At 59.5% G+C, this 22,248-nt stretch overlaps 2 protein-coding genes across 22 annotated transcripts in view; both read left to right on the top strand.

The window, feature by feature from the left end:
• Nucleotides 1–58: 58 nt before the first annotated feature.
• Nucleotides 59–8,662, top strand: TSEN54 (tRNA splicing endonuclease subunit 54). 6 transcript variants are annotated; one of them, XM_021066651.2, is made up of 12 exons: nucleotides 59–122; nucleotides 242–864; nucleotides 1,201–1,365; nucleotides 1,463–1,526; nucleotides 1,611–1,694; nucleotides 2,021–2,119; nucleotides 3,200–3,252; nucleotides 5,060–5,155; nucleotides 5,357–6,000; nucleotides 6,938–6,998; nucleotides 7,327–7,443; nucleotides 8,150–8,662. In XM_021066651.2, the coding sequence occupies exons 5-12, from the start codon at nucleotides 1,629–1,631 to the stop codon at nucleotides 8,298–8,300; spliced, it is 1,287 nt and encodes a 428-aa protein (XP_020922310.1). In that variant the 5' UTR covers nucleotides 59–122; nucleotides 242–864; nucleotides 1,201–1,365; nucleotides 1,463–1,526; nucleotides 1,611–1,628; the 3' UTR covers nucleotides 8,301–8,662. The 6 variants fall into 6 exon arrangements, with proteins under 6 accessions (XP_020922310.1, XP_084839860.1, XP_020922306.1 ...); XM_084983734.1 differs by lacking the exon at nucleotides 8,150–8,662 and having other exon boundaries at nucleotides 6,938–7,010; nucleotides 7,327–7,401; XM_021066647.2 differs by lacking the exons at nucleotides 59–122; nucleotides 242–864 and adding an exon at nucleotides 978–1,048.
• A 1,009-nt stretch (nucleotides 8,663–9,671) lies between these two features.
• LLGL2 (LLGL scribble cell polarity complex component 2) overlaps nucleotides 9,672–22,248 on the top strand; it is a 37,130-nt gene continuing 24,553 nt past the window's right edge. For 6 of the 16 annotated variants that reach the window (XM_084983573.1, XM_084983575.1, XM_084983569.1 and 3 more), the window contains exons 1-2: nucleotides 9,672–9,806; nucleotides 20,988–21,081. In XM_084983573.1, the coding sequence (XP_084839699.1) occupies nucleotides 21,007–21,081 (75 nt within the window). In that variant the 5' untranslated portion in view covers nucleotides 9,672–9,806; nucleotides 20,988–21,006. Of the gene's footprint in view, nucleotides 9,807–10,633; nucleotides 10,750–20,799; nucleotides 20,828–20,987; nucleotides 21,082–22,248 lie in introns of those variants that run through there. The other 10 variants (XM_084983574.1, XM_084983577.1, XM_084983570.1 and 7 more) reach the window with 7 other exon arrangements.

The raw sequence follows: 22,248 nt of genomic DNA, 5'->3' as shown, positions 1-22,248 counted from the left end.
CTTGGACACTGCCTCGCTCAGCGCATGCGCCCAGGTGAAGCGGCGGGGGTGGGGACGAGAGTACGCTGCGTCCCGGCTGTTGGAGCAGGGGCGATCTGGGGCTCTAGGGTTCAGACTGAAGGGTGAGGTGCCCTGTTTGTGACGGGCGGGAGGGAAGACATGATGCGAAGGGGTCTGGGAACCGAGACCCAGGAATCTCACTTGGGAAATCCCCCTTCCCTTTTGCCCCTCGCCCCTCCAGGGACCGCCGCGGCGACCTCTGCCCGCGAGGCCAGAATAGCAGACCAACAACCGCTGGTTGGAGCAATGGTGCCACCTAGCGGCCCGTGTCGGAGCGGCCCGTGGTGGCGGCGGCGGGGACCCCAGCTTCGAGGAGGTGCCTATGACCATCTATGGTGGCGCTTCAGCACCATCGTGGGTCGGACAGCGGCCTCCCGCCCCCGGCCCTGAAAACATAGTTTCCGAGCCCTTAGGAAGAGACCCAACGGAAGACCCTGAAGGAACACCGAACCTCCCTAGATCGCATCTGACAGCCCTCGGCGGCCTCCAGTTTGTGAAGCTGGAATTCGGGAACCTAGCACTCGCCCATCTCTACACCCCTCTTCTTCCCTCCCTGTCCCAATGGGTGATGGGGACTAAGCAGCTCAGGGCTGCGGAGGGGAAGATCATGAATTTGACTCTTCATAGCACACTTTCAAACGTCAGGCTCCGCAAGTTTTACTAGAGAGGAGCCCAGAGGAGGGCTGGGGATCGGAGAGATGGTCCTAACAAATCCAGAAACCTGCAAGCTCTCCGCCTCCGGAATCGAGCCCCATGTCTGTTGGCAGGCGCTAGGACCCAGGACACCAGGAAGGTGGAAAGCAGGTGGGTTGATCTGGAGCGCGGAGGAGCAGAGGTCGGATTGGCGGGCGCTAGGGCCGCGCGGAGTTCCGGCGGTGGGCGGGGCATGGGCGGCGCGCGCGCGCGCGCGCGCAGCTGCAGACGGCGGCCCGATGGAGCCCGAACCTGGGTCCGCCGAGGTGGAGGTTCCTCCCGGGCGCGTGCTCAGGTGCGGCGCGGCGCGGCCCGGCCCGGGGGAGGCGCCGGGACCGCAGGGTGGGCGCAGGGAAGGAGATGGGCACCCAGGACGGGGATCCCGGCCAGGGCCGAGCGGTCCCGACTGCGTGGCGCTAACCCCGCGTCCCTTCTTGCTTTCCCCAGTGTGCCGGAGCTCTTCGCCGCCCGCTCGCGGCCCCAGAAGCTGCCCCAGCGCTCGCATGGCCCCAAGGACTTCCTTCCCGACGGCTCGGCGGCCCAGGCTGAGCGGCTGCGCTTGTGCCGCGAGGAGCTCTGGCAGCTGCTGGCGGAGGAGCGCGTGGAGCGCCTGTGAGGGGGGCGGGCCGGGCCGGGGGCGGAGCCGGGCGGACGGACCGGGTCGACTAAGCCCGCAGATTGAGACGGCCCCCTCCCCACTCCTTGCCAGGGGCAGTTTGGTGGCCGCCGAGTGGAGACCGGAAGAAGGCTTCGTGGAGCTGAAGTCTCCTGCGGTGAGCCGTGGGCCTTTGAGACAGGGAGCCCGCCCTCCCTGCCCTCCCGGCTCCTTTGTGACATTTGCTCTGGGTCCCACGCAGGGTAAATTCTGGCAGACTATGGGCTTCTCAGAGCAGGGACGGCAGCGGCTTCACCCAGAAGAGGCCTTGTATCTGCTGGAGTGTGTGAGTGGGGCCCTGGGAGCGCGGCAAAGGGCTCGGGACCAAGGAACGGGAAGGCCATGTTTTTATTGGAAGAAAAGTATATCATCTGAGCATTCTGGGAGCTTGTAACCTGATTTCCAGAGCAGGAGACAAGAGTACCACGCGGGGAGCAGGGATTCCAGCCTAATTCTGAGTGCTGCCTCCCTCCCCGACCCCCTGTCTTCCTGGTTGGCCATATTCTCGCTGCGATGGGGGGTGGGGGGGGGTATAGCAAGCCAGGAAGTCGCCCCATTGGCTGTGCCACTGCAGGGAGGATTCACAAGCCGGGCTGTTGGCCCCACTTCCAGGGTTCCATCCAGCTCTTCCACGAAGACCTGCCACTGTCTATCCAGGAGGCCTACCAGCTGCTGCTGACTGAGGACACTGTGACTTTCCTGCAGTACCAGGTATCTGTCATTCTCTCCCCGGAGAGGAGCCACCCACCTACTCAGCTAACAAGTGCTTATGAGTACTGACAAGGGGCTAGGCACAGGGCCATGTACTGAGGCTACCAGGCAGTCAAGAGCTCGGTGGCTAAAGTGCTTACATTCTCGCGGTGGCATTTGGGTCATAGATAAGCAAGCAAGCAAGTGGATGATTGACTTCACAGGTGAGAGCCAGGAAAAAGGGGAGGAGGGGGAGCCCAAGGCTAGAGACAGATATGTGGGCATCATAACCGCACAGATGGTATTGCCAACCTCACTGGGCTGTGTGGAGGTGTGGCCCGGGACCCGGACACTCCAGCATGAGGTCAGGGGAAGATGGGGGACCCAAGGAGAAAAAGCAGGTGAGGGAGCATCACAGAAGCCAAGAGAAGGTCTTCCAAGGAGGAAGTGGTAGGCCATGTGGAGGTTACTGAGAGATCAAGCAAGATGGGGACATTCCTGCCTGCACCTCCCTGACAGGGACACAGGGACACATCCAGAGGCCAGTCCCCCGCCCTCCCCCTGTCTGTGGGGTGGGAGGCAGATGTCCTCCACCTTCTGCTGTCTTCCTACCTGCGCGATAGGTAGGAGCTCACTCACCACAGCTTTGGTATCAAAATATTCTGGGCTGTATTTTTTTTCCTGGTAGCTATCAGCTATCAGCTTTTGGGGATTTAAGTCAAGAAACTCTGAAAGTGGAGTTCCCTTGTGGCTCCGTGGGTTAAGAATCCAGCATTGTCACTGCTGTGGCTTGGGTCACTGCCATGGCATGGGTTCATTCCCTGACCTGGGAACTTCTGCATGCTGTGGATGTGGCCAAAAGGGGGGGGGGGGGGATAAAAACCACTAAATGTCATTTATGCCCAGAGTAAGGTAAGTGAGTGATAGGAATTCAGAGACTGAGACCTTGTTTTGGCGGCAGGGGGAGTGTGTGTGTGTATTTATAATGAAGTATGGTCCAGCTCGTCCCAGGGTTTGGAATCTGGGGGTGCAAGGAAAGTTTCTGTCTGGAGAAAGTGTTTTCAGAAGTGGACCTCTGACCTCTCCTTTTTTCCTTTTGAGGTCTTCAGCCACCTGAAGAGACTGGGCTATGTGGTTCGACGATTCCAACCCAGGTAAATCCCTGTCGCATTTCCCTCGAGTTTGTCCTGGTCCTAGGACCTGGCTGACTAGCTCCAAAGTGGAAAGCGGTCTCTCTACCTGGAATCCTTAGCGGGAACTGCAACTCCCTGAACGCGGGCTGGGGGCTTCTGCTGGACGTGTTCTCCCAAGGGCCATGTTGGGACAAATCTTGGTCATTTGAGCGTATCGTGAGCTATCAGATTGGGCCCCTTCTTCAGCCCGTCCACTCCACAGATAGCATTTGAGCACCTCCGGCTCACTGTGCATGCCAGAGCAATGCCTGGCACTTAGTAGGTGTGCAGGTGCACTTAACGAGTGGAACTATGAACGAAGGACCAAGTGAGGAATTAACAGTCGAGGAGGACTTCACATTCTGTTGGCTGGGTTGGGTGTTCTTTCCTTCTGGGGCCTCTGCCGATTGTCACCTTAGTCACCCGGCGTAGCTGAGAGCCACAGAGACTTTCGGACTCGGAGGGGAAACTGGTACAGCCGTTGCAGCTTCACAGGGCGTCACAGACCCTCTAGAACAGGCATCTCCTTTAATTCCTGGAAGTGGAACTTGTCTAAGGAAACAGTCATGGATAGATGTGTGGAAGTTCACCTGTGAGAATATTCGTCTATTCGGTCCTTCACGCAACAATGTTTATTGACTCTTTACTGGGGGCCAGGCCCTGTGCTCATGGTCGAGGAATAGCTGAGAGCAAAGTCAGTGACCCCACCGAACTTGGGTTTAACGGGGAGCTTACACAAAATCGCATCGCTTTGCAAAATCAGTGATCTTGGAAACATCCTATAAATCCAACGCGGAACGCGTGGTCACACGGGTTAGAGTTTATCCCATGGAGCAGCTCTATGTCGTGGACCTTTCTGTAGGGATAAAAATGTTCTGTGTGAATGTTGTCTCATTCATGTGGCTTCTGTAGCCAGGAGACTGAGTTTTAAAATTTTTTTTCTTGTCTTTTTAGGGCCATACCTGTGGCAGGTGGAGGTTCCCAGGCTAGGGGTCAAAACGGAGCTGTAGCTGCCGGCCTACACCACAGCCACACCAATGCAGGATCCGAGCTGCATCTGTGATCCTACACCATAGCTCACGGCAACGCCGGATCGTTAACCCAGTGAGCGAGGCCAGGAATTAAACCCACGGCCTCATGGATACCAGTCGGGTTTGTTCACTACTGAGCCACAAGGGGAACTCCTAGTTTTGTTTAACTTGAATGGATTTATATTTAAGTCGCCCTTTGTGTCTAGGGGGTACCATATCGGACAGTGCAGCCTTACAGCCATAAGAAAAGAATCACTGCAGGGAAGAATGGTTTAATGATAAAGGGCTATGTCCCTAATATGCTATCGAGTGTAAGAAAAAGGCCACACAGCAGTATGTTAGTGCAGGATCATCTTTGACAGAAAAAAATCTACGGAGAAGACAGTGTGTGTGTGTGTGTGTGTGTGTAAGAAACAAAATACTACAGTAGTACCCGTGGGTTTTATTTTCATTTCTCTATGTTTTCTAAGTTTTCTAGTCCTCTTAGCAGTGATGCTTCTTACCAGTGATTAGTCCTTTATTGCTGGCTCTGCAGGAGCCCTGGTTCCAGGGAACCTCTGGTCAGAGGTGCCGTTGGTGAGACGCAGAGGCCCTGGTGGCTGCCCCCGTGTTCCCCGTGCGCAGGTCTGCCCAGGGCCTTAGCCCTTGGGTGTGGCTCTGACCCTGACCCACTTTCTCTGGGCCAGTCCCTCACGCTTTGCGCTGGGAGCCCCAGGCTGAGCAGTGGGTCTGTGGCCCACCCCATTCTCACCCCACAGCTCCGTCCTGTCCCCTTACGAGAGGCAGCTGAACTTGGACGGCCAGCACTTGGAGGATCGGCACGGCAAGAGGAAGAGGAGGAGCGCCAGCTCTCGGTAATGCTCCCCATGTGGCCACCGCCCAGGGCGAGCCGGTGGCGGAGTGCTGGTGTTGGGGACCTTGGAGAATGCCTGGGCTTAAGAGTGGGGCTCGGGCGGCTCCGGCCCAGGCTCAGGGAGGCAGCAGGGCACGTGTGGGTCACGTGCACCTCAGCCATCAGGAGCAGATGTGCTGCATTTCCTCCCCACGTCCCTCAGGTCCATTAATAAGAAGCCCAAGGCCCTGGAGAACCCCCTGCAGGGGGTGGATGGGACACCCGAGAGCCTGGCAACCTCCAGCCCACCTCCCCGAAACCAGAACAGCCGATGCCCAGAGGAGAAACCCCAGGAGTCAAGCCCTGTAAAGGGCCCAGAGGGCCCCTCCCAGCTTCTGGGGTCCCTGGAGCCCTGCCCTGGTCTGCCCAGGGAGGGGGTGCGGTGCAGCCAGGAGAGTGGCAAAGTAGAGAATGGGGTCCAGGGGCCGTGTAAGCCACGCTGGAACTTTGAGCAAATCTCCTTCCCCAACATGGCTTCAGACGGCCGCCATACCCTCCTGCTTGCCCCCGCGCCAGAGCTGCTCCCGGCCAATGTCGCCGGGCGGGAGACGGACGCCGAGCCCTGGTGCCAGAAGCTCAACCAGCGGAAGGAGAAGCTCTCCAGGCGGGAACGGGAGCAGCAGGCAGAGGCCCAGCACTTCCGGGAGGACGTGAACTCAGATCCCGAGGTGCAGCGCTGCTCCAGCTGGCAGGAGTACAAGCAGCTGCTGCAGAGGCGGCACCTGCAGAAGACCCAGAGCCGCCCCCCACACCTCTGGGACCAGGCTGTCACCCCCTTGCTGAGTCCTGGTCAAGCAGACTCCCCAGGTACCCCCTTGCCCTGCCGTAGGCCGCTGGCCACTGAGGAATCGCGAGCCCTTGAGAGGGGCTCGGATTGACCTCGGCGGATGGGGGAGGAGAGAGCTGTTGGGGGAGTGGAACCCACAGGATGGTCCGTCCTGGGGAGCAGCAAAGAGCCCCAGGCGGGAGGGTTTAGAAAGGGTAAATCAGTGGCCAGGGAGAGGTGAGGAGAAACGAAAACTGCAACCTCGTCCTTAAGATCATATAAACAAGATGCATGTGGACAGCCCTGCCACCAGCCGGCTGCGGCCCCTGTTCTCCCTCCTCCGTTAGAAGGGAACAGGGAGCTGATAACGTTGGCCAAATAAAAGGAAGCTTTCCTGTACGCCCTGCACTTAAGAGTAGAGAACTAGTAAGGCAGGAATGGTATTATCAGATTCAAAACTACTTTTAATCCTTGGGGGAACATGGTGAGTTGTAAGTAACTAGAGTAGGGTTGCCAGGGCAGTTACATTTGAATTTCAGATAACTATTTTTTAGTATAAATATGTTCCAAATGTTGGATGGGACATACTTAATACTAAAACAGCAACTACTAAAAAAAAAACCCTGCAGAATTCCATGGTGGCTTAGCAGATTAAGGATCCAGCATTGAGTTCCCATCATGGCTCAGTGGCAACAAACCCGACTAGGATCCATGAGGAGGCGGGTTTGATCCCTGGCCTCACTCAGTGGGTTAAGGATCCAGCATTGCCTTGAGCTGTGGCGTAGGATCCAGCATTATCACTGCTGTGGCACAGGGTTCGATACCTGGCGGGGAACTTCCACGTGCTGCGGGCATGGCCATAAATAAATAATCTGCTAAATCTGGCCACCCTAAACTAGATGGCAGGTTCAGAAATGTCAGGGAAGTCTGGGTGGATGACTCCCCTCACCCACGCCTTAACTTTCACCATCTTTGTAGCCACAGCCCTTCAGCTTATCTCTGTGCTGCAGACAACACACCTTGCCGATGGAGGTGCCCGGTGAGTTTCCAGGTAGTGCCTGACTCCACAGTACTTTGGCTGCCAAGAGTCGGCAGCTGGGATGGGACTCCTGAAGTTGGGCAGGAGCTGGGGGAGCATTCCAGGGACCCTCTACTCTGGCTAACGTTCACGTGTGTCCAGGGGAGAGGGAGGAGTGACAGACAGTCATCCCCAGGGTTCCAAGATAAGGTAGCTGAGGCTCCTCGGTGCCCCTGGGTGGGATGGGTTGGGGGGGCTGTTCCCTGGACCTGAGGGAAGGAAAGGGTGGTGTGGAAAGAAAAAGTGGGGGAGAGAGCCCCTGTTTCCTAAGGTTTCTCACGGTCCTCAGGCTGCTCGAGAAGTCTGGAGGCTTGGAGATCAGCTTTGATGTCTACCAGGCTGACGCTGTGGCCACGTTCCGAAAGAATAACCCCGGCAAGCCCTACGTTCGGATGTGCATTAGTGGGTACGAGAGACCAGTGAGCACTGCTCCCAGGCTGCCGCCAGTTCTCTTGTAAACCAGGTGGACCTCCTCTCGGTGCTCCTGGCTAGTTGTTAGTCCCCGAGAAGAACCAGGGGTCCGGAGCGAGGCCTCAGAGCCGATGAGCGCTATGGGCACCCAAGCTTGCCAGTCCTCAGCTCTCATTCCTGGCATTTTTGAGTCGTCTCTCCTGTGCCACTTTAGTCCCAGGCTCAACTCAGCAGAAGGGATGTGAATCAGAGGGATTTTCAGGCTAAGAGTCCCCTTACCCAACCAGGGCTCTGAATCTTAGCAGAGTCATGCAGTCTGCGGACAGGAGAGCCCAGGGGCCAGACCTCTTGCACCCCGACTGCTGTGTGAGAGCTTCCCTTCCCTGGGAGCTTCAGAGGGCTGGGTTCTTTTTTTTTTTTTTTTTTGGGGGGGTCTTTTTGCCTTTTCTAGGGCCGCACCCACGGCATATGGAGGTTCCCAGGCTAGGGGTCTAATCGGAGCTGTAGCTGCCAGCCTACACCAGAGCCACAGCAACGCCGGATCCTTAACCCACTGAGCAAAGCCAGGGATCGAACCGCAACCTCATGATTCCTAGTCAGATTCATTAACCACTGCGCCACGATGGGAACTCTGAGGGCTGGATTCTCAAATCTTATGGGCAGCCCCTGTTCAGGTCTCAGTCTCACCTTGATTCTTGCAGATTTGATGAGCCAGTCCCAGACCTCTGCACCCTCAAGCGGTTGTCCTACCAGAGCGGGGATGTTCCTCTGATCTTTGCCCTGGTGGATCACGGAGACATCTCCTTCTACAGCGTCAGGGACTTCACGCTGCCCAAGGATGTGGAACACTGACCACGCAGCTCTGGCAGGGCCTGGGGTCTGCTCTGGGGGACCTGGACTGTCTACTCTCAGGGACCATCTCAGTTGCCTCCTACACCCAGACTCTGATCTGTAGCTTCAGGGGCTAGTCTGGGCCTTGGCCCCGGGTGTCTGGCGCTTGCAGGAGAGCAAAGCCTTGCCCCCTGCCTGGCTGCTGCAGCGCTTCCAAGCCCCACGTCTGAGAGTGCTGCTTTGCAGTGATCCCCTGCAAACTCAGGACTAGATTTCAGAGACCCAGCCAGGTGGGGCAGAAGAGAGGACTCTGTGCCTTTAATTGAGAGGGTGCCTGCTTCAAGCGATACAGCCAAAGCCATTAAAAAAAAAAAAAAAATCCCCTTTTCTGCTGTGACTGAGTATACTGGATGAGGCCTCCCTATCCCCACCATCCCACTGTCCGAGGATGGGGCCCCCAGGCCCTCACCCCTGCTTTGCCCACCCACAGAGAGCGCTGCTTTCTCGCGGGCAAGAGCTAAGAGGGCAGGAATGCGACCCCTCGCCTATCTGAGGGAAGTCCCAGACCTGTAGTTAGCTTGGCTTTCAGAAGGGTAGCCCAAGGAGGGAAGCTGGCACCCATTGGTCCTCCCCTAAACGCAGCGGAGGTCCGGGTGGAGGAATGGCCCGAACCCTAGTCGTTGGGAGCTGTGTGGTGCAGCGCGCCATGCACGCCCAGACCTCTGCTCCCGGCCTTCGTCATGCTAAAAACTCCGGTCACAGTTGCTGGCCCTCGGGGCCTCTGGTGACAACGACTTGTAGGAGGGTACAGGCTTGGGGCCCACCCAGAGAGGAGGCGCCTCTTGGCGACGCCTCTCTCCCCAAGCCACCTGGCTCTTGGGTCCCGAAACTTGGCCCTGTGTCAGACGTCACCCTCTGATTGGGCTGGGCGCTTTCAGGAAGAGCCAGCCAGGCTATGCCCCTCCCTCGGGGCCGCTCCGGACCGGGTTGTGGGAGGGACCTCCCCCTTTATGGAGTTGGGCCTGGAAGGTGGCCCGGAGCCACTTCGCGTTCCGGGAACTATTTTCCTCCCCGGGAGGCGGCGGGACACTGGGCGCGGCGTGCCGTCCTGCGGCCAGGTGCGCGCAGGTGAGGTCAGGGGCGGGCCGGCAGTGCCTCGTGCATATTCACACGGGTCGCAGCCCCGCCCCCGCGCTCCCGGGAGCCGCGGATTGGCCAGGGCGCGGTCCCCGCCCCTCGAGGGCGCACTCCTTGCGCCCCCGCCTCGACGGCGCAGGGCTTCAGGAGGCGGGGCCAGGCTCGGGGGGCGGGCTGCTGGGGCCCGACGCTCTCTCTGGGTTCCGCCCGCCGGGCCGGCTCGCCCTTTATGTAAATAGAGGCGGCTCCGCCCCCAGCTCGCCGCGCCGGAGGTGAGCAGGAAGGAGACGGCCGCCCAGCAGCCCGTGGGCCGGCGGCAGGGTGAACAGAGCCGGCGGCGGGCGCTGAGGAACGCGGAGGCCTCCGGCGGGAGCCGGCCTGGGGTTCCAGGTGAGGTGCGAGCCGGGACCTAATGAGCAGGGCCCGCCCCCTCGGGGCTCCCGCCACTCTGGGCGAGGAGGCAGGGGAGGGCCAGGACCCTTGGCTTCCCTGTGCCGGGTGGGGAGGGCTGCGCCCAAGTCCGCTCGCCTCGCCCAGGATCCCGTCGTTCCGCTCGACGAGGAGAAAGACACCTGTAGGAAGTGCCGCTGGGAACTTTTCTGTGACTGATCTGCCCGCGATTACGGAATTTGGGTTTCGGGTTTGCACAACAGCGTTGGCTTTGGGGAGCAGGGAAACAGGTGCTCGGCCCGGCTGGGTGCGAGGGTCACTGCGGGCGGAGACGGAGTCCCCCGGTCTCCGGCCCAACGTGCAAGGCGCCTGGCCGCGGAGGCCAGCGACACGCGTCTCCGGTGGCCCTCTCTCCACGAGCGGGGGCCGGAGCGCCTTACGTCGGCGGCTTAGCCCCTGCTCCTGCCATCTGGGCCCTCTCCCTGCCGGCCCTTTGTGCCTCCTAATCCCTGGACGCAGGAAGCCCGCGGGAGGGACTTGGGTCTTGGGGCCTTTCTCCACCTCAGGTGGCTTTGGATGCCTTTAGGGGACTTGACGGAGGCCCAGTCTCTTTTCCACGACCATGGGGGTGGGGTTGCGCTGTGGGACGTTGGGACTTAGCGAGGAGTGAAAAATTCTGTCTTGCCAAAGAAAGCGTGCAAAGTTTGCTCTGGTTTGTTCGGTCTGGACGGTTCACAGTCACACGGAGCTTTGGCTGTGGGAAGAACCTGCGGTAACCAAGAGAGCCGTTGTGCGGCCCCCTGAGGCTCTCACCTGAGACAGGTGAGCTTTGAGAGAGGTGGGCGGGGCATAGATCAGCGCCATTCCCGCGGGGATCCTTGTGCCAGATGCAGGGCGACTTAACCTGGGCTCCGGGGATCTTCTGCAGAGTTTACAACTCAAGGTCCGGTCAGGCTGCAGAGGGGGCTCTGAGCAGGGAGGGGAGGAGGGAGGGAATGAGTGTGTCGGGGAGACGGGAAACCCCAGGTGGGAGGAACAGAGCAGCGGGGCCGAAGAGCTGGCCCAGCACAGGGGAAGCCAAGGTCAGGAGTGGCATCTGAGGAAGACTGTCTGGGTCTTTGTGAACTGAAGCATGGGAATGGTCCTGGAAGAGACGGTCCCGCTTCTCTATTGCATGGGAATTCGAGTTTGGGTTTTCTTAAACCATCTGCCCACAGTGCTGACTTACGGCAGTCAGGACTCAGAGCCAGCTCTGGGGGCTCTGACCAGTGCTCGCTCCCACCCTCTGAAGTTAGACTGGGCCAATCTCGTGGGGGCCGCTGGACAATGTCTCCAAGGTCTGGGGTCGTCCTGCATCCCTAGTCTTCCCTGAGACAATGGAGTAGCCCCTTTAGCAGCAGCTTAATATAATTTTAATAACTTACTACGCAGTAACATTTTAATGCACAATAGTATTAAAAGAAAAAAAAGGGCCCTCGACCCACATGACCCCCCCCCTTGGTTTAAAAAGGGGGGGGCAGAGTTCCCGTTGTGGCTCAGCAGGTTAGGAACCCGACATGTTGTCCGTGAGAATGCCGGTTTGATTCCTGCCCTCGCTCAGTGGGTTAAGGTTTGGTGTTGGAGATCTCGTTGTGGCTCAGTGGAAACAACCCAACTAGTATCCACAAGGACACAGGTTCAATCCCTGGCCCTGCTCAGTGGGTTAAAGAATCCGGCGTTGCCACCAGCTATGGTGTAGGTCACAGACATGGCTCAGATCTTGCTGTGGCTGTGGTGCAGGCCGGCAGCTGCAGCTCTGATTCAGCCCCTAGCCCGGGAACTTCCACATGCCACAGGTGCGGCCCTAAAAAACAAAACAACAAACAAAGGATCCAATGTTGCCGCAAGCTGTGGCGTAGGTCACAGAAGCAGCCCAGGATCCGGTGTTGCTGTGGCTGTGGTGTAGGCCGGCAGCTGCAGATCCAATTCGACCCTTAGCCTGGGAACGTCCACATGCGGCAGGTGCAGCTGAAAAATAAAAATTAAAATTAAAGTAAAATAAAATTAAAATTAAAAAGGTAACAGGAAACTTTTAGAAAGGTTAGCATTTTAGAAAGTGTAAAATAAGACGGTAAAACTCCTGCCTCACAGCCCTTCCTCAGCTGCGGTGCATGTTGAGGTTTTTAGTGTGTTTCCAGACTCAGGTGTATTTTTGAATTGTGCCCTGCCAGTTTCTGGCTGTGTGACCTTGGCTCTGTCACTTAACCACGCCAGACCTCAAGGTGCCTTGCTTTTACGGACATTCATGAGAGGATGAAAAATATCCTAAACATGTGGCCCCCGGCCCGTAGCAGGCGCCAGGTGAGGGTGGGCTGCTCAACGCCCCCGAGAAGCAGAAAACGCGTGGCCGACGGACGGGGGGCCTTTGGACAGATGCCTGGCCTCTTGGATGTGCCTGATGGGTTGTGACGGAATTCGGTTTCTTCTCCGTCCAGAAATTACGACTTTTGAAAGCCTCTGGAGATCAGAACTTTCAGAATGAGGACATTGCTCCGTGGAGGGCAGTGGCCTCTCACCTCACCAGGGCTTGAGTGGCCCTTGCTGCTTCTGCTGCTCCTTGGATGAGCCAGGAGTGAGGCCTGGGGGCCTTTCCTGGGAGGCTTGTGTGTATGTGTCCAGGCTAATCTGCTCTGTGTTCTGCTCCGGGAAAGCCGGGCTGTATACATTCTGCACCCTGGTGGGTGGGAGGGGCCACATTCCTATGCCGCTCTGTTTCCTTAAGGGATTTTCTGCCAACTCCATCTGCCCCCTTTCAACCTCACTTAGGGATGAGGTACCCTCCTCTCCTCCCAGGACTTCCCGGCCCAGGACCTTCCCTCCCACAGAGGAGGTGGTACCCGGAGCCGGAAAGCTTGGGTCCTCTGCCATCCGTTTGCGCGCCATCTCTACCCCATTGGAGACCCTGAGCAGCCCTGGCAAGAGTCTCCAGGAGCAGCGCTGTGTTCCCTGAAGGGCCCTTCCTGGTGTGTCAGAGGCAGATTTTGAGACATCTGAATCGTGGCCCGGGGACCCCTGCTCCTGGGCTGGCTGCCTTGAGCAGCGTGGCTGCCTGCACTCACTTATCCTGAGTACTCAGCTCGGAGAGGCCTTCTTATCTCACTCGGGCGATATCGCTGTCAGGGCTCCTCCGGGGCCGAGGCATGCCAGGTCGGTTTGGCAACTTTGTTTTCCCCTGCCCAGGAGTGGTTCCAAGGGAGAAGTGGGCTCTGGGGCAGCAGATGGCATCCCCTACCCCTGCGGCACTACCGGCAGTGTTTGCCTTTCTCCAGCCCCGACTCCCCCCTGGCTCCCTGGGAGACCCTCCCCCTCTCTGTGCCCTGTCACCGTGGGGCTTTGCCCAGCTGCCTTTGGGGTGGCCTTCCTTCCCCGCCCTGCCTCTCGGAGAAACTAGCCCTTTGAAGAGTCACCCCACTCCTTCCTCTTCCCAGGAAGCACACTGAATTCTCGAGCTAGGAGAGGCTCCTCTGGGCGTGGGGACAGGGAAGCTGCTAGGCACCTGACTCTACCCTTCAGGAATTCAGCAGAGACCAGAGACTTTTCTCGAGACACCTGACTCAGTGTTGCCAGGGCTTGATGAGAGGGACATCTGGGCACAGGACTGTTTGATCCTAGTAAATAATATGATTGTTGGATCGCCTTGCTAAGAAGCTGGGTGTCCTAGAGCCTCGGGCTGAGGCAGGGCCCATAAGGGTATCCCCAGAGGAGGTCAGGCCTGACATGCTCATGGCCCTGACCTTGGCCAGGGACTTGAGAACCGGGTGGGGACGTCCCCTGTGGGGCCCCAGCTCAGTGCTCTCTGGGATCAGTGGCTCCTGCCTGGAGAACACCTTTGCCCAATTGATGCCCACTCTGTCCCAGCCGTTCATTCACTTATTCAACAAGAATTTACCGGTGCCTCTGTGTGTGCCACGTGGTCTAGACAGGCGGGATAATCCTCATACCAAGCAAAGGTCTCTGCCCTCACAGGACTACATTCTAAAGGATGGGCAGCACGAGCGACCAGAAATAAGGAGAGGTAATAAAGAATCCATTAAAAGACAACTCGAGGCTAAGAACTACAGCCAGGGACTGAGACCCCTCAGGAGGGAGGCTGGTTGCAACCTTTTTTTTTTTTTTTTTAGGGCCACACCCAAGGCATATGGAGGTTCCCAGGCTAGGGGTCCAATTGGAGCTGTAGCCGCCAGCCTATGCCAGAGCCACAGCAACACAGGATCCTAAACCGACTGGGCGAGGCCAGGGATGGAACCTGCGTCCTCATGGATGCTAGTCGGGTCCGTTAACCTCTGAGCCACGACGGGAACTCCCTGGTTGCAACTTTTAAAAAAGTGGTCAGGAAGGGCCTGGACAGAAAGTCACATTGAAGTTTTCAGGAAGCGAGGGCATGCTTTAAATGTGGGTTAAGCACTGGAGATGCAGACATGGGCAGGACAGGCCCCGTACGGTCCCCTCCTCCTGGAGCTGACATCTCCTGGCAGCTCCCTGGGCCCGTGTTCACATTTTGAGGTAAATCAGAGGCTGAGGAATGGAGCCTGACGGAATGAGCCGGGGAGCCTCCCCCCCCCACCCCCACCCCAGACAAGTCATCTGCCTTCTCCGCAGAATGGCTTTGCGTTTCCTTGCGTTTGGCCACATCCAGTCCATCACTTCCCTGGAGAGAGGTTCATGTTGAATTGCAGAAGGGGACTGGAGCCCCCAGAATGGGGGTGGGGGTCGGGGGTGTGTGCGCATGCTTTCTGGCTTCCCACCCCATCCTCCTGGGTGGTGGGGGAGCCTGAGTGTGGTGGGAGGGCCTCCCTGGATTGGGGGACTGGCCTGTGGCTCCATAGGATGGACAGTGGGGGCTGGGGGGGTGGCACCTGGCCTGGACCCAGTCTGGGAAGGTGAGGTCAGGCTCTGGTTGCCAACCCCAGGTGGTCCCATCCAGCCTCCTGCTGGCGAGCCCCTTTGTCCTGGGAGAGGCTGGAGCTGAGCAGACGGTCTGCAGTCAGGTTGGGGTTCAGATTGGGATTCGGACTCTCACTGCTCGGACATGATAGCTCTCAGAATTAGCCATTTACAAGTAATGGTAAGAATGACGTGAGACGATGCTTGTGAAGCGCTTCGACCGGCACGAATGGCCCCAGCTCCCTCTCAGTCCCTTTTATTACCTAACAACAGCAGTGACAGCAGTTTCTTGCTGTCCGCCCTCCTGGTCCCACCTCCGTGGTGGAGGTGCCCTTTCAGCCAAGGTTTGGTTGCTAAGCTGCTGGCCAGGGGCTGCCTTGTGCCTCTGGGAGGTTGGGTTTCCTAGGGCAACTCGGGTGCTTGCAAAGCAGCCGTGGGCATCTGAGCTGGCACCGACAGATGCTGGAGGGGTCAGCAGCCGGCCCCACTGCTCAGAGCCCGCTCCCCTAGGTGGGCGGTGCCAGGGCGCACTCACACCCGGCCCAGAGGCCACAGCCACACAAGCCTCACACAGGATGTCGGGGAAGGGAGGGCAGCCTTCCTCTGTGCTCTGTGGCGAGCACGGAGCCTGAGCTGAGCAGAGAGGGGAGGAGAGCTTGGGACACCACCTCCTGCTGGGTGGGCTCCTAGCTCGTGAACACAGGAAGGTGTGGCTCCAGGGGCCTTCTTTCCCTCGGACCTGAGCTGTCCAGAGGCTGCTTCCAGATGTAGCATCTCCCAGCAGGTCAATGGAAACACCCAGGCTGTAGAGGGACTTTCTTGGGGCTGGCCCATCCCACATCTCACACCCCGGGACAGGCTGGTGCAGCTCGGGCAAGCCTTGGTCTCGGAGCTAGATGAGCCCAGGCCCCCCAAACTGTGCCACCGTGGGACAAACTGGCTGTTCTCAGAACCCCCTTCTTCCTGCGACACCATCAGACCTGCTGCTCAGAGTGGGGAGCCCAAGACAAGCCCCCCTCTGTATTTGCTCCTTCTCTGCCTCCACTGGTCCCTGCTGCACTCCTGAGATGCAGAGGTGGGGCCAGGGGCAGGGTGCTTCCTCCGCCACCTCCCGGTCTGAGCGGAGCTTGGGAAGCATAGACAGACTGCGAAGTTGCTGGCCTGTTGCCCAGGGGGCAGTTCTCCAATTTTTTTTTCCAGGGTGGGCCTTGGGGTGCAGAGAGGCCAATTCTAGGCCCCACGATGTTTCGCTGGCTGGCAACAGTGTTGGATGATTGGACTAGTGAGAGGAAAGGAAGGTGCCAGGTCAGCTGCCCATGGGGGATGCTCTGGCCTGCTCCACGCACTTGGCACAGGCCAGTGGGGAAGATGAGTGAGAATCAGCCACAGGTCAGCAGCCCAATGCCTTAAACCCTGACCAGAGAACAGGGCAGAGCAGAGAGGGTGGCTCAGAGGTAGGTCTGGTCACAGACTGAGGGCGGGATGGACAGGAAGGGAGGCCAAGGCCGTGCTCTAGCCAAGGGGGTGCCCCCAGCGCAGGACCCTCGGAGCTCCTTCTTGGCCCTTCACCTCAGGCCCTTCTTGGCATCAGACTGGGAAGGGGGCCTGCACTCGTCTCTTCTCCCCCATCCCTCACAGTGGAAGCCACGTTGAAGTGCGCAGCCCCCGAGAGCTCGCCAACCCCCCTCGAAGGCCTTCCTGTTGAAGCTCACAGCACCCCCCCCACTGGTCACAGCCTGCAAAGTAGTAACATCCTTTAACCCCGGGTCCCCGCAGCCTGAGCACCTCTGGTCACGCAGCTGGTTCCACCCACCTGTCTGCTCCCGGCCTCTGCACCCACTTGGGGTCCATGGCGGTGGGGGAGGGGGAGCAGGCGCCCTCCCCCGACAGGACTGAGCACCTGCTGTGAGCCCAGGGCCACCCTCATGCCTTCGCCCCTTCTCCCCTGTGATCCTCTTATCCACCCTGGCTGGGAGGCAGATAAACCAAAGAAGAAAAAAAGGCACCAGTAATCCCATCACCCTTCCAGTAAGTGGTTGACTTAGGTAAATATTTTTAATAGATTCCACCTGACGCCTGGGCACGTCTGCCGGACGTGTTTCCATGGCCACAGTCTCTTGCCTTTTAATGCCCATGTGCTTTCCAGCGTGAGGCTGGGCACTTGCACCTGCCCCCTGTTGTGAGCCCCTTAGGTTGCCTCTGATTTTCCCTAGTAGCTTAACGAGGCTCAACAAGCCAGGGGGAGGAGCTCCTGTCGCGGTGCAGTGGAAACGAATCCGACTGGGAACCATGAGGTCGTGGGTTTGATCCCTGGCCTCTCTCTGTGGGTTAAGGGTCCAGCATTGCCGTGAGCTGTGGTGTAGGTCGCAGATGCAGCTTGGATCCTGCGTGGCTGTGGTTGGGATGTAGGTTGGCAGCTGTAGCTCTGATTCAACCCCTGGCCTGGGAACCTCCATGTGCTGCAGCAGATGCGGCCCTAAAGTCAGGGGTAAACCATCCGTGGAGCTGGCTGGATAGCGGAGATTTTAGGCCCCCTTTTAGCATCAGGTGCGGTCGAGCTCCGAGGAAGCGCAGTGGGAGTGGTCAGGGTGGGTTCAGACCAGGGAGGATGTTTGGAAGGTGATTTTTATGCTGCTTGAGGGGCAAAAGGTGACTTTAGAGACAAAAGCGCAGAGACCCTGGTGAGTGGGGCCGGTGCAGGGGACCGAGCAGAGGGGCACGCGGGGTGGGGAGGGGAGGGCGAGCCACCTCAGTGAGCCCAGGACTATCAGTGGGCTCCCACTGAAGCTCTTTGGTCCCCATTCCGAGTCACCTCTCCCTGCCGCCCGCGCCCAGCCCCTCCTGGGGCTCGCAAGCCTGCTCTGGATGCTGCAGCGCCCTGCCCCGCATCCTCCCTGGGCTGACCTGTTCCTATCACTCAGGACGGGGTGGGGGCTTTACGGCTCTGTCCTTTCATTCAGCCTGCGCGCCGGGCACCAGTGTGAGAAAGAGGGCAGAGGTCTCCGGGCAGGAGTGAGACCGCTTGTCCTCATGGAGGGTGGCACAGGTGATAAACCAGGCTGGTGACTAACCTGACCCGTAAACTGGCCAGCCCCAAGGAGACAGGCAGGCTGGGAAGTGGGGGGGGGAGAAAGTCAGGGGAGGCGCCTTGGGGAGAGGCGAGGTGGGGGCCTGGGAGTACCCGGAGGAAGAGCATCCCCGGCAGGAGGAGGAGCCAGTGTACAGGCCCAAACCGGGCCCACCAAGCCCTGGCCGCTCTCCCGAACATATTCCCTTATGTCCTCGTGGGCTCTGATCTCTACCTGAACCCATCCCGCTGACGGGATGTGTGCCTGTGACTCATCGTGCCCTCCCCTGTGAGCTTGGCAAACTGGGGGATCTCGTCTGTCTGTCTGTCACAGGTGTGTGCCCAGGCGGAGTCGGCTCCATGCCAGGCTCTGTGCCAGGCACCAGCGTTTGGCGTTGCTCCCACGGCTGCCAGCAGAGGAGCTCTCAGAGCCTCGGGGAGCTGTCCCCAGAGGGCCACCCAGCTTGGAGGAGCCGAGCTGTGGTGGGTGCGGGAGGCCTGGCTGTTGGTCCCAAGCCCTGGACTCTTTCCCTCCTTTCCCCCTGCTCCCTCCTCCACCCCCGCCCCCTACCTCCCGCCTCCCCCAGGACTGGGTTGAGTTGGTAGGAGCTGTTCCACAGCAGGAAGCTCCAGGCCCAGGTTCCTGAAGCTTCTCCGCAGAGAACCTGCCTGTCTGGGATGAGCAGAACAAGGGTTCGCCTGGAGGTGAGGCTGGCCAGTCCCAGACCTGTCTGCCTCTGAGAAGGGAAGCTACTTTTTTATGCCTTGACCTGGGCAGTTACTGCTCTACTGGGTGAGTGAGGAGCCAACTCACCCCAGGCCAGTGGGGTCCCAGCACCCCCTGTGGAATGAGCAGCAGATACATGCAAGGCCACCGGGAGACCTTGCCCGCGGCCAGGCCCCAAGCCCCAAACTGCTTGGTTGGCTCCGAGTTGAAGTGTGTGTGCGGCCGCGCCTTTTAACGGCAGGGGTGTAATTAAGCATCCTCCGTCCTGTCACACGCAGCCTCTAAGATCTGGGACTTCCTCGCCAGACCCGGGGCCAAGTCTGAGTTCTTTTGGTTCCTTCTCGGTGACTCGAGCTGCCCAGCCTCTCTGGTCTTTCTTTCCATGTCTGCCAAGTGGGGATATCCCACTCACCTTCCAGGAGGCTTCTGGAAGGCGAACGAACACCCAGGGTGGGTTTAGGTGCATCGTGTTCTACCACACGAAGGTCTGGCTCGACCTGGTGGGCAGTGGGTGGATGGAGGGCCGCCCTCCCTTCCCCAGTGGGGCTGCCTCCCACCCCACCCCTCATCCCTCTCCCCACCTCTGACCTGCACATCTGACCCCCAGGACTGTTCGGTGTCACCCTTCAGCCTGTGTGGGTCCTTGGCACAGATGGCCCCTGTGCCTTCTCGTCCCCACTCCACGGCCCAGAGCAGCCTCTCCCTGGAGGCTGCAGGCCCTTCTCCTCCTCCAGGGCGTCCCTCCCGGCTTCCTGTGACTTTTGACCCAGTGACCTAGGCTGGGGGAGGGAGAGCAGGCACCCCCAGGGGCCTGGGGCGGCCGATGGATGAGCTGGCGCCACCCTCCCCCATGGCTGGAATGTGAGGCCACCAGCTCAGCTGTTTGTCCAGGAGGCCGAGGTCACTGCAGGCTCGGAGTCTGTTTTCAGTCCCTGGCCCAGGAGGCTCGGGACTTCGCCGTGTTTGTTCGCTAGACCTGCTGCAGGGCCCCCGGGGGGAGAAGGGGGCAGTTCCCCCGACTACCTGCTGCCGCAGGAGAAGTGGGGCTCCCCGCTCTGCTCTGGCTTCCCCCCACACGTGAAGGCACAAACCTCTCAGCCACCCGCCCAAGTGGTGGCCTTTTCAGAGTCCCCAGAAGCTGGGCATGTTTGGCTGGCCCCGGGACGTGCATCACTGTCACAGAGTGCCCCCAGCTCTGCCTTGCCCGCGCCTCCCAGGGTCCTTTCCTATGCCAAGTCCTGGCCCGATGGCTCATTTTTGTCACCTTCCAAGAAGCCAGGAACTTCAAGGCACCTGTCAGACCTCAGCTTAGCTTCCTTCTTCTCCTGTAGGACCCCCGCCCCCACCCCGTGCCTCCCTGTTGGGGGGGGGGGCCCTGGGCGCACTTGACCTGCCCCTACCCCCGAGGCAGCTCCTCCAGGGCGGGGGCGGGCTCTGCCTCCTTCCCTGTCGTGTGTGAACGAGGCCATTTCCGGGGTGGGCCTGAGCCCCTGTGTTTCCAAGGGCAGGCCTCGGTGTCCTACGGTCAGAGGGAGGGTGCGCTCCTGGAAGCCGGAAGCCCGGGCTCACAGGCTCCCACCCCCTCCCCCAAGGCCGAGCCAGAAATAGTTCCCCCTGGACTGGGAAGGCTTCCACGGCGGGGGGCGGATGGTTTGGGGGCCTTGAGCTGGTTTCTTTATTGGGAGCAGATTTCGTCTTCTGATTAGCCTCCACTTGGGCCCATGGGAGAGGGAGCCATTCTGAATGTTCCCCGTCAGAGCCCAGGGGAGCAGGACCAGGGAGAGCCAGAGATGGGGGGTGGGGGCAGCCGGGAAGCCCGGGGTGGGGGATGGGACCGCACCCCCGACGCTGGGCCCTGCCCCTGCCCCCCGCCAGGAGGTTCCTGACGGCTGTGGCTGTGGCTGGCGGGAGCAGCCTAGGCCCTTGGCAGCCTTCCCTGAAGTTGGAAGGCAGCATCTGCCCCGGGGGAGCCGACTCCCCAGGGAGTCCTGCGGGGGCCCTGGCCTGGAATTTCTGGGCCTCCCCCCACCCACCCCCGTGGTTCCGATCTGGGAGCCCAGGTGAACCGCATTCCCACCTTCTGGAGCAAGAGCCTTGTGAAGTTTCCCTTTCTGTTTGGCCAGAGTTTTATGGTTTTTCAGCAAACAGGTTAACAATTAAGCTTAATTAACCTCAGGGCCTCTGGCCCTCCCAGTTCCTATAAAGCCAGGCTAAATGGCTTCCTCCCCCAGCTTCTCCCGTTGGCTTTAAAAGGCCCCAGGTGGCCAAGAGCAAGCGTCAGAGCATCGCCTGCCCGGCCGCCAGGTACAGAGCTCCTTCCCGCTTGGAGTTTTCTTTCCGGGGGTGAAGCTGGCCTGGCCGGGGTGGTGGCCACCTGCTGGGCCTGGGGAGAGAGGCTGCTCACCTGGGCCCCTGGGCCCAGGCCTCCCTGCCCTGGGCTCAGCGGCTTCTCCCGTTTCCCCAGGGGGCTGAGCACGCGCGAGATGAGGCGGTTCCTGAGGCCTGGACACGACCCTGCCAGGGAGCGGCTCAAGCGGGACCTCTTCCAGTTTAACAAGGTAAGGGAAGCCAGGGGCCGGCCAGGTGGTGATGGTGGCACTGAGGTAGCACCCTCGGGGGTGGGGGGGCACCCATACCTGAATTAAGGTACTTACTTGGCACTGCCCACCATGGCTCACAGAAATGTGACTTTGGAACTGGGGGCTGGTTAGAGGGCTTTCCTGGGAAAGGGCTGTAGGGCCCAGGAGTGGGCACTCCCCGTCCACGCCTCCCGCTGGCTGTGTGACCTCTGCAAGTCACTCCACCTCTTCCAGCCTCCGTTTCCCGCCCTTTAAAGTGGGTCTAGGGGAGTTCCCATTACAGCTCAATGGGTTAAGAACCCGACTAGGATCCATGAGGATGTGGGTTCGATCCCTGGCCTCGCTCAGTGGGTTCAGGATCCGGCATTGCTGTGAGCTGTGGTGTAGGTTTTAGATGCTCGGATCCCATGTGGCTGTGGCTGTGGTGTAGACGGGCAGCTGCAGCTGCAATTCGACCCCTAGCCCGGGAACTGCCATATGCCGCAGGTACGGCCCTTAAAAAAGACAATAAATAAATAAATAAAATAGGGATTAAACAACCCACCCTGCCTGCCACCTCATGGGGTTATTGAGGAGGCTTAGGGCTGACAGAGATGAAAGGACGTTGAACGCTGCTAAGTGTACCAGGGTTGAGATGCCAGTTTCCTTGGAGCCCCGGGGCCCCAGGCCTTGGCTCTTTCCTCCCTCCTCAAATTGCCCCCAAAGGAAAACAGTTTTCTTTGCAGGCAGAGCACATGGGTTCCTCTGCAGGCTCTTGGCCTGGGTGAGTTGGGGGAGGCGCCTGGGAGAAGGTGCTGGGCTTGGCATTTGACTGCTCCTACCCCACACCTGCTCCTAAGGCCCCCGAAGGGAGTGTCCTTTGTACCCGAGATCACAGGGGTGGATGGTCCCAGAAACTCCCCAGAGCTTCCCCACGGGGGCTGGGCCCTGAGAAGGCCAGGGCTGACCTCTGAAGGGGAAGGAGCCCAGCGTGGTTTATTAGCTCCGAGGCCACCTAGCAATCTGCAGCCGGTTGGGGTAATTAGCCCCTCTCTGCTTTGATCTAGGCCCATGGCCTCCACGCCTGCACGTCCTACGCGTCCCTCTACCCTGGAGGGTGGGCTGCAGGAAGGGGAGGCTTTTGCCCTCCAGAGTCCCAGGGCTCCT

Source organism: Sus scrofa, chromosome 12 (assembly GCF_054392235.1).
Source record: "Sus scrofa isolate SSC_HxYL_T2T_F1_AM1 chromosome 12, Sscrofa_HxYL_maternal_Yorkshire_Landrace_v2.0, whole genome shotgun sequence".
In the NCBI taxonomy this organism is placed as follows: Eukaryota; Metazoa; Chordata; class Mammalia; order Artiodactyla; family Suidae; genus Sus; species Sus scrofa.
The sequence above is the reverse complement of the archived record's forward strand: the minus strand, read 5'-3'. Positions and strand labels throughout refer to the sequence as shown.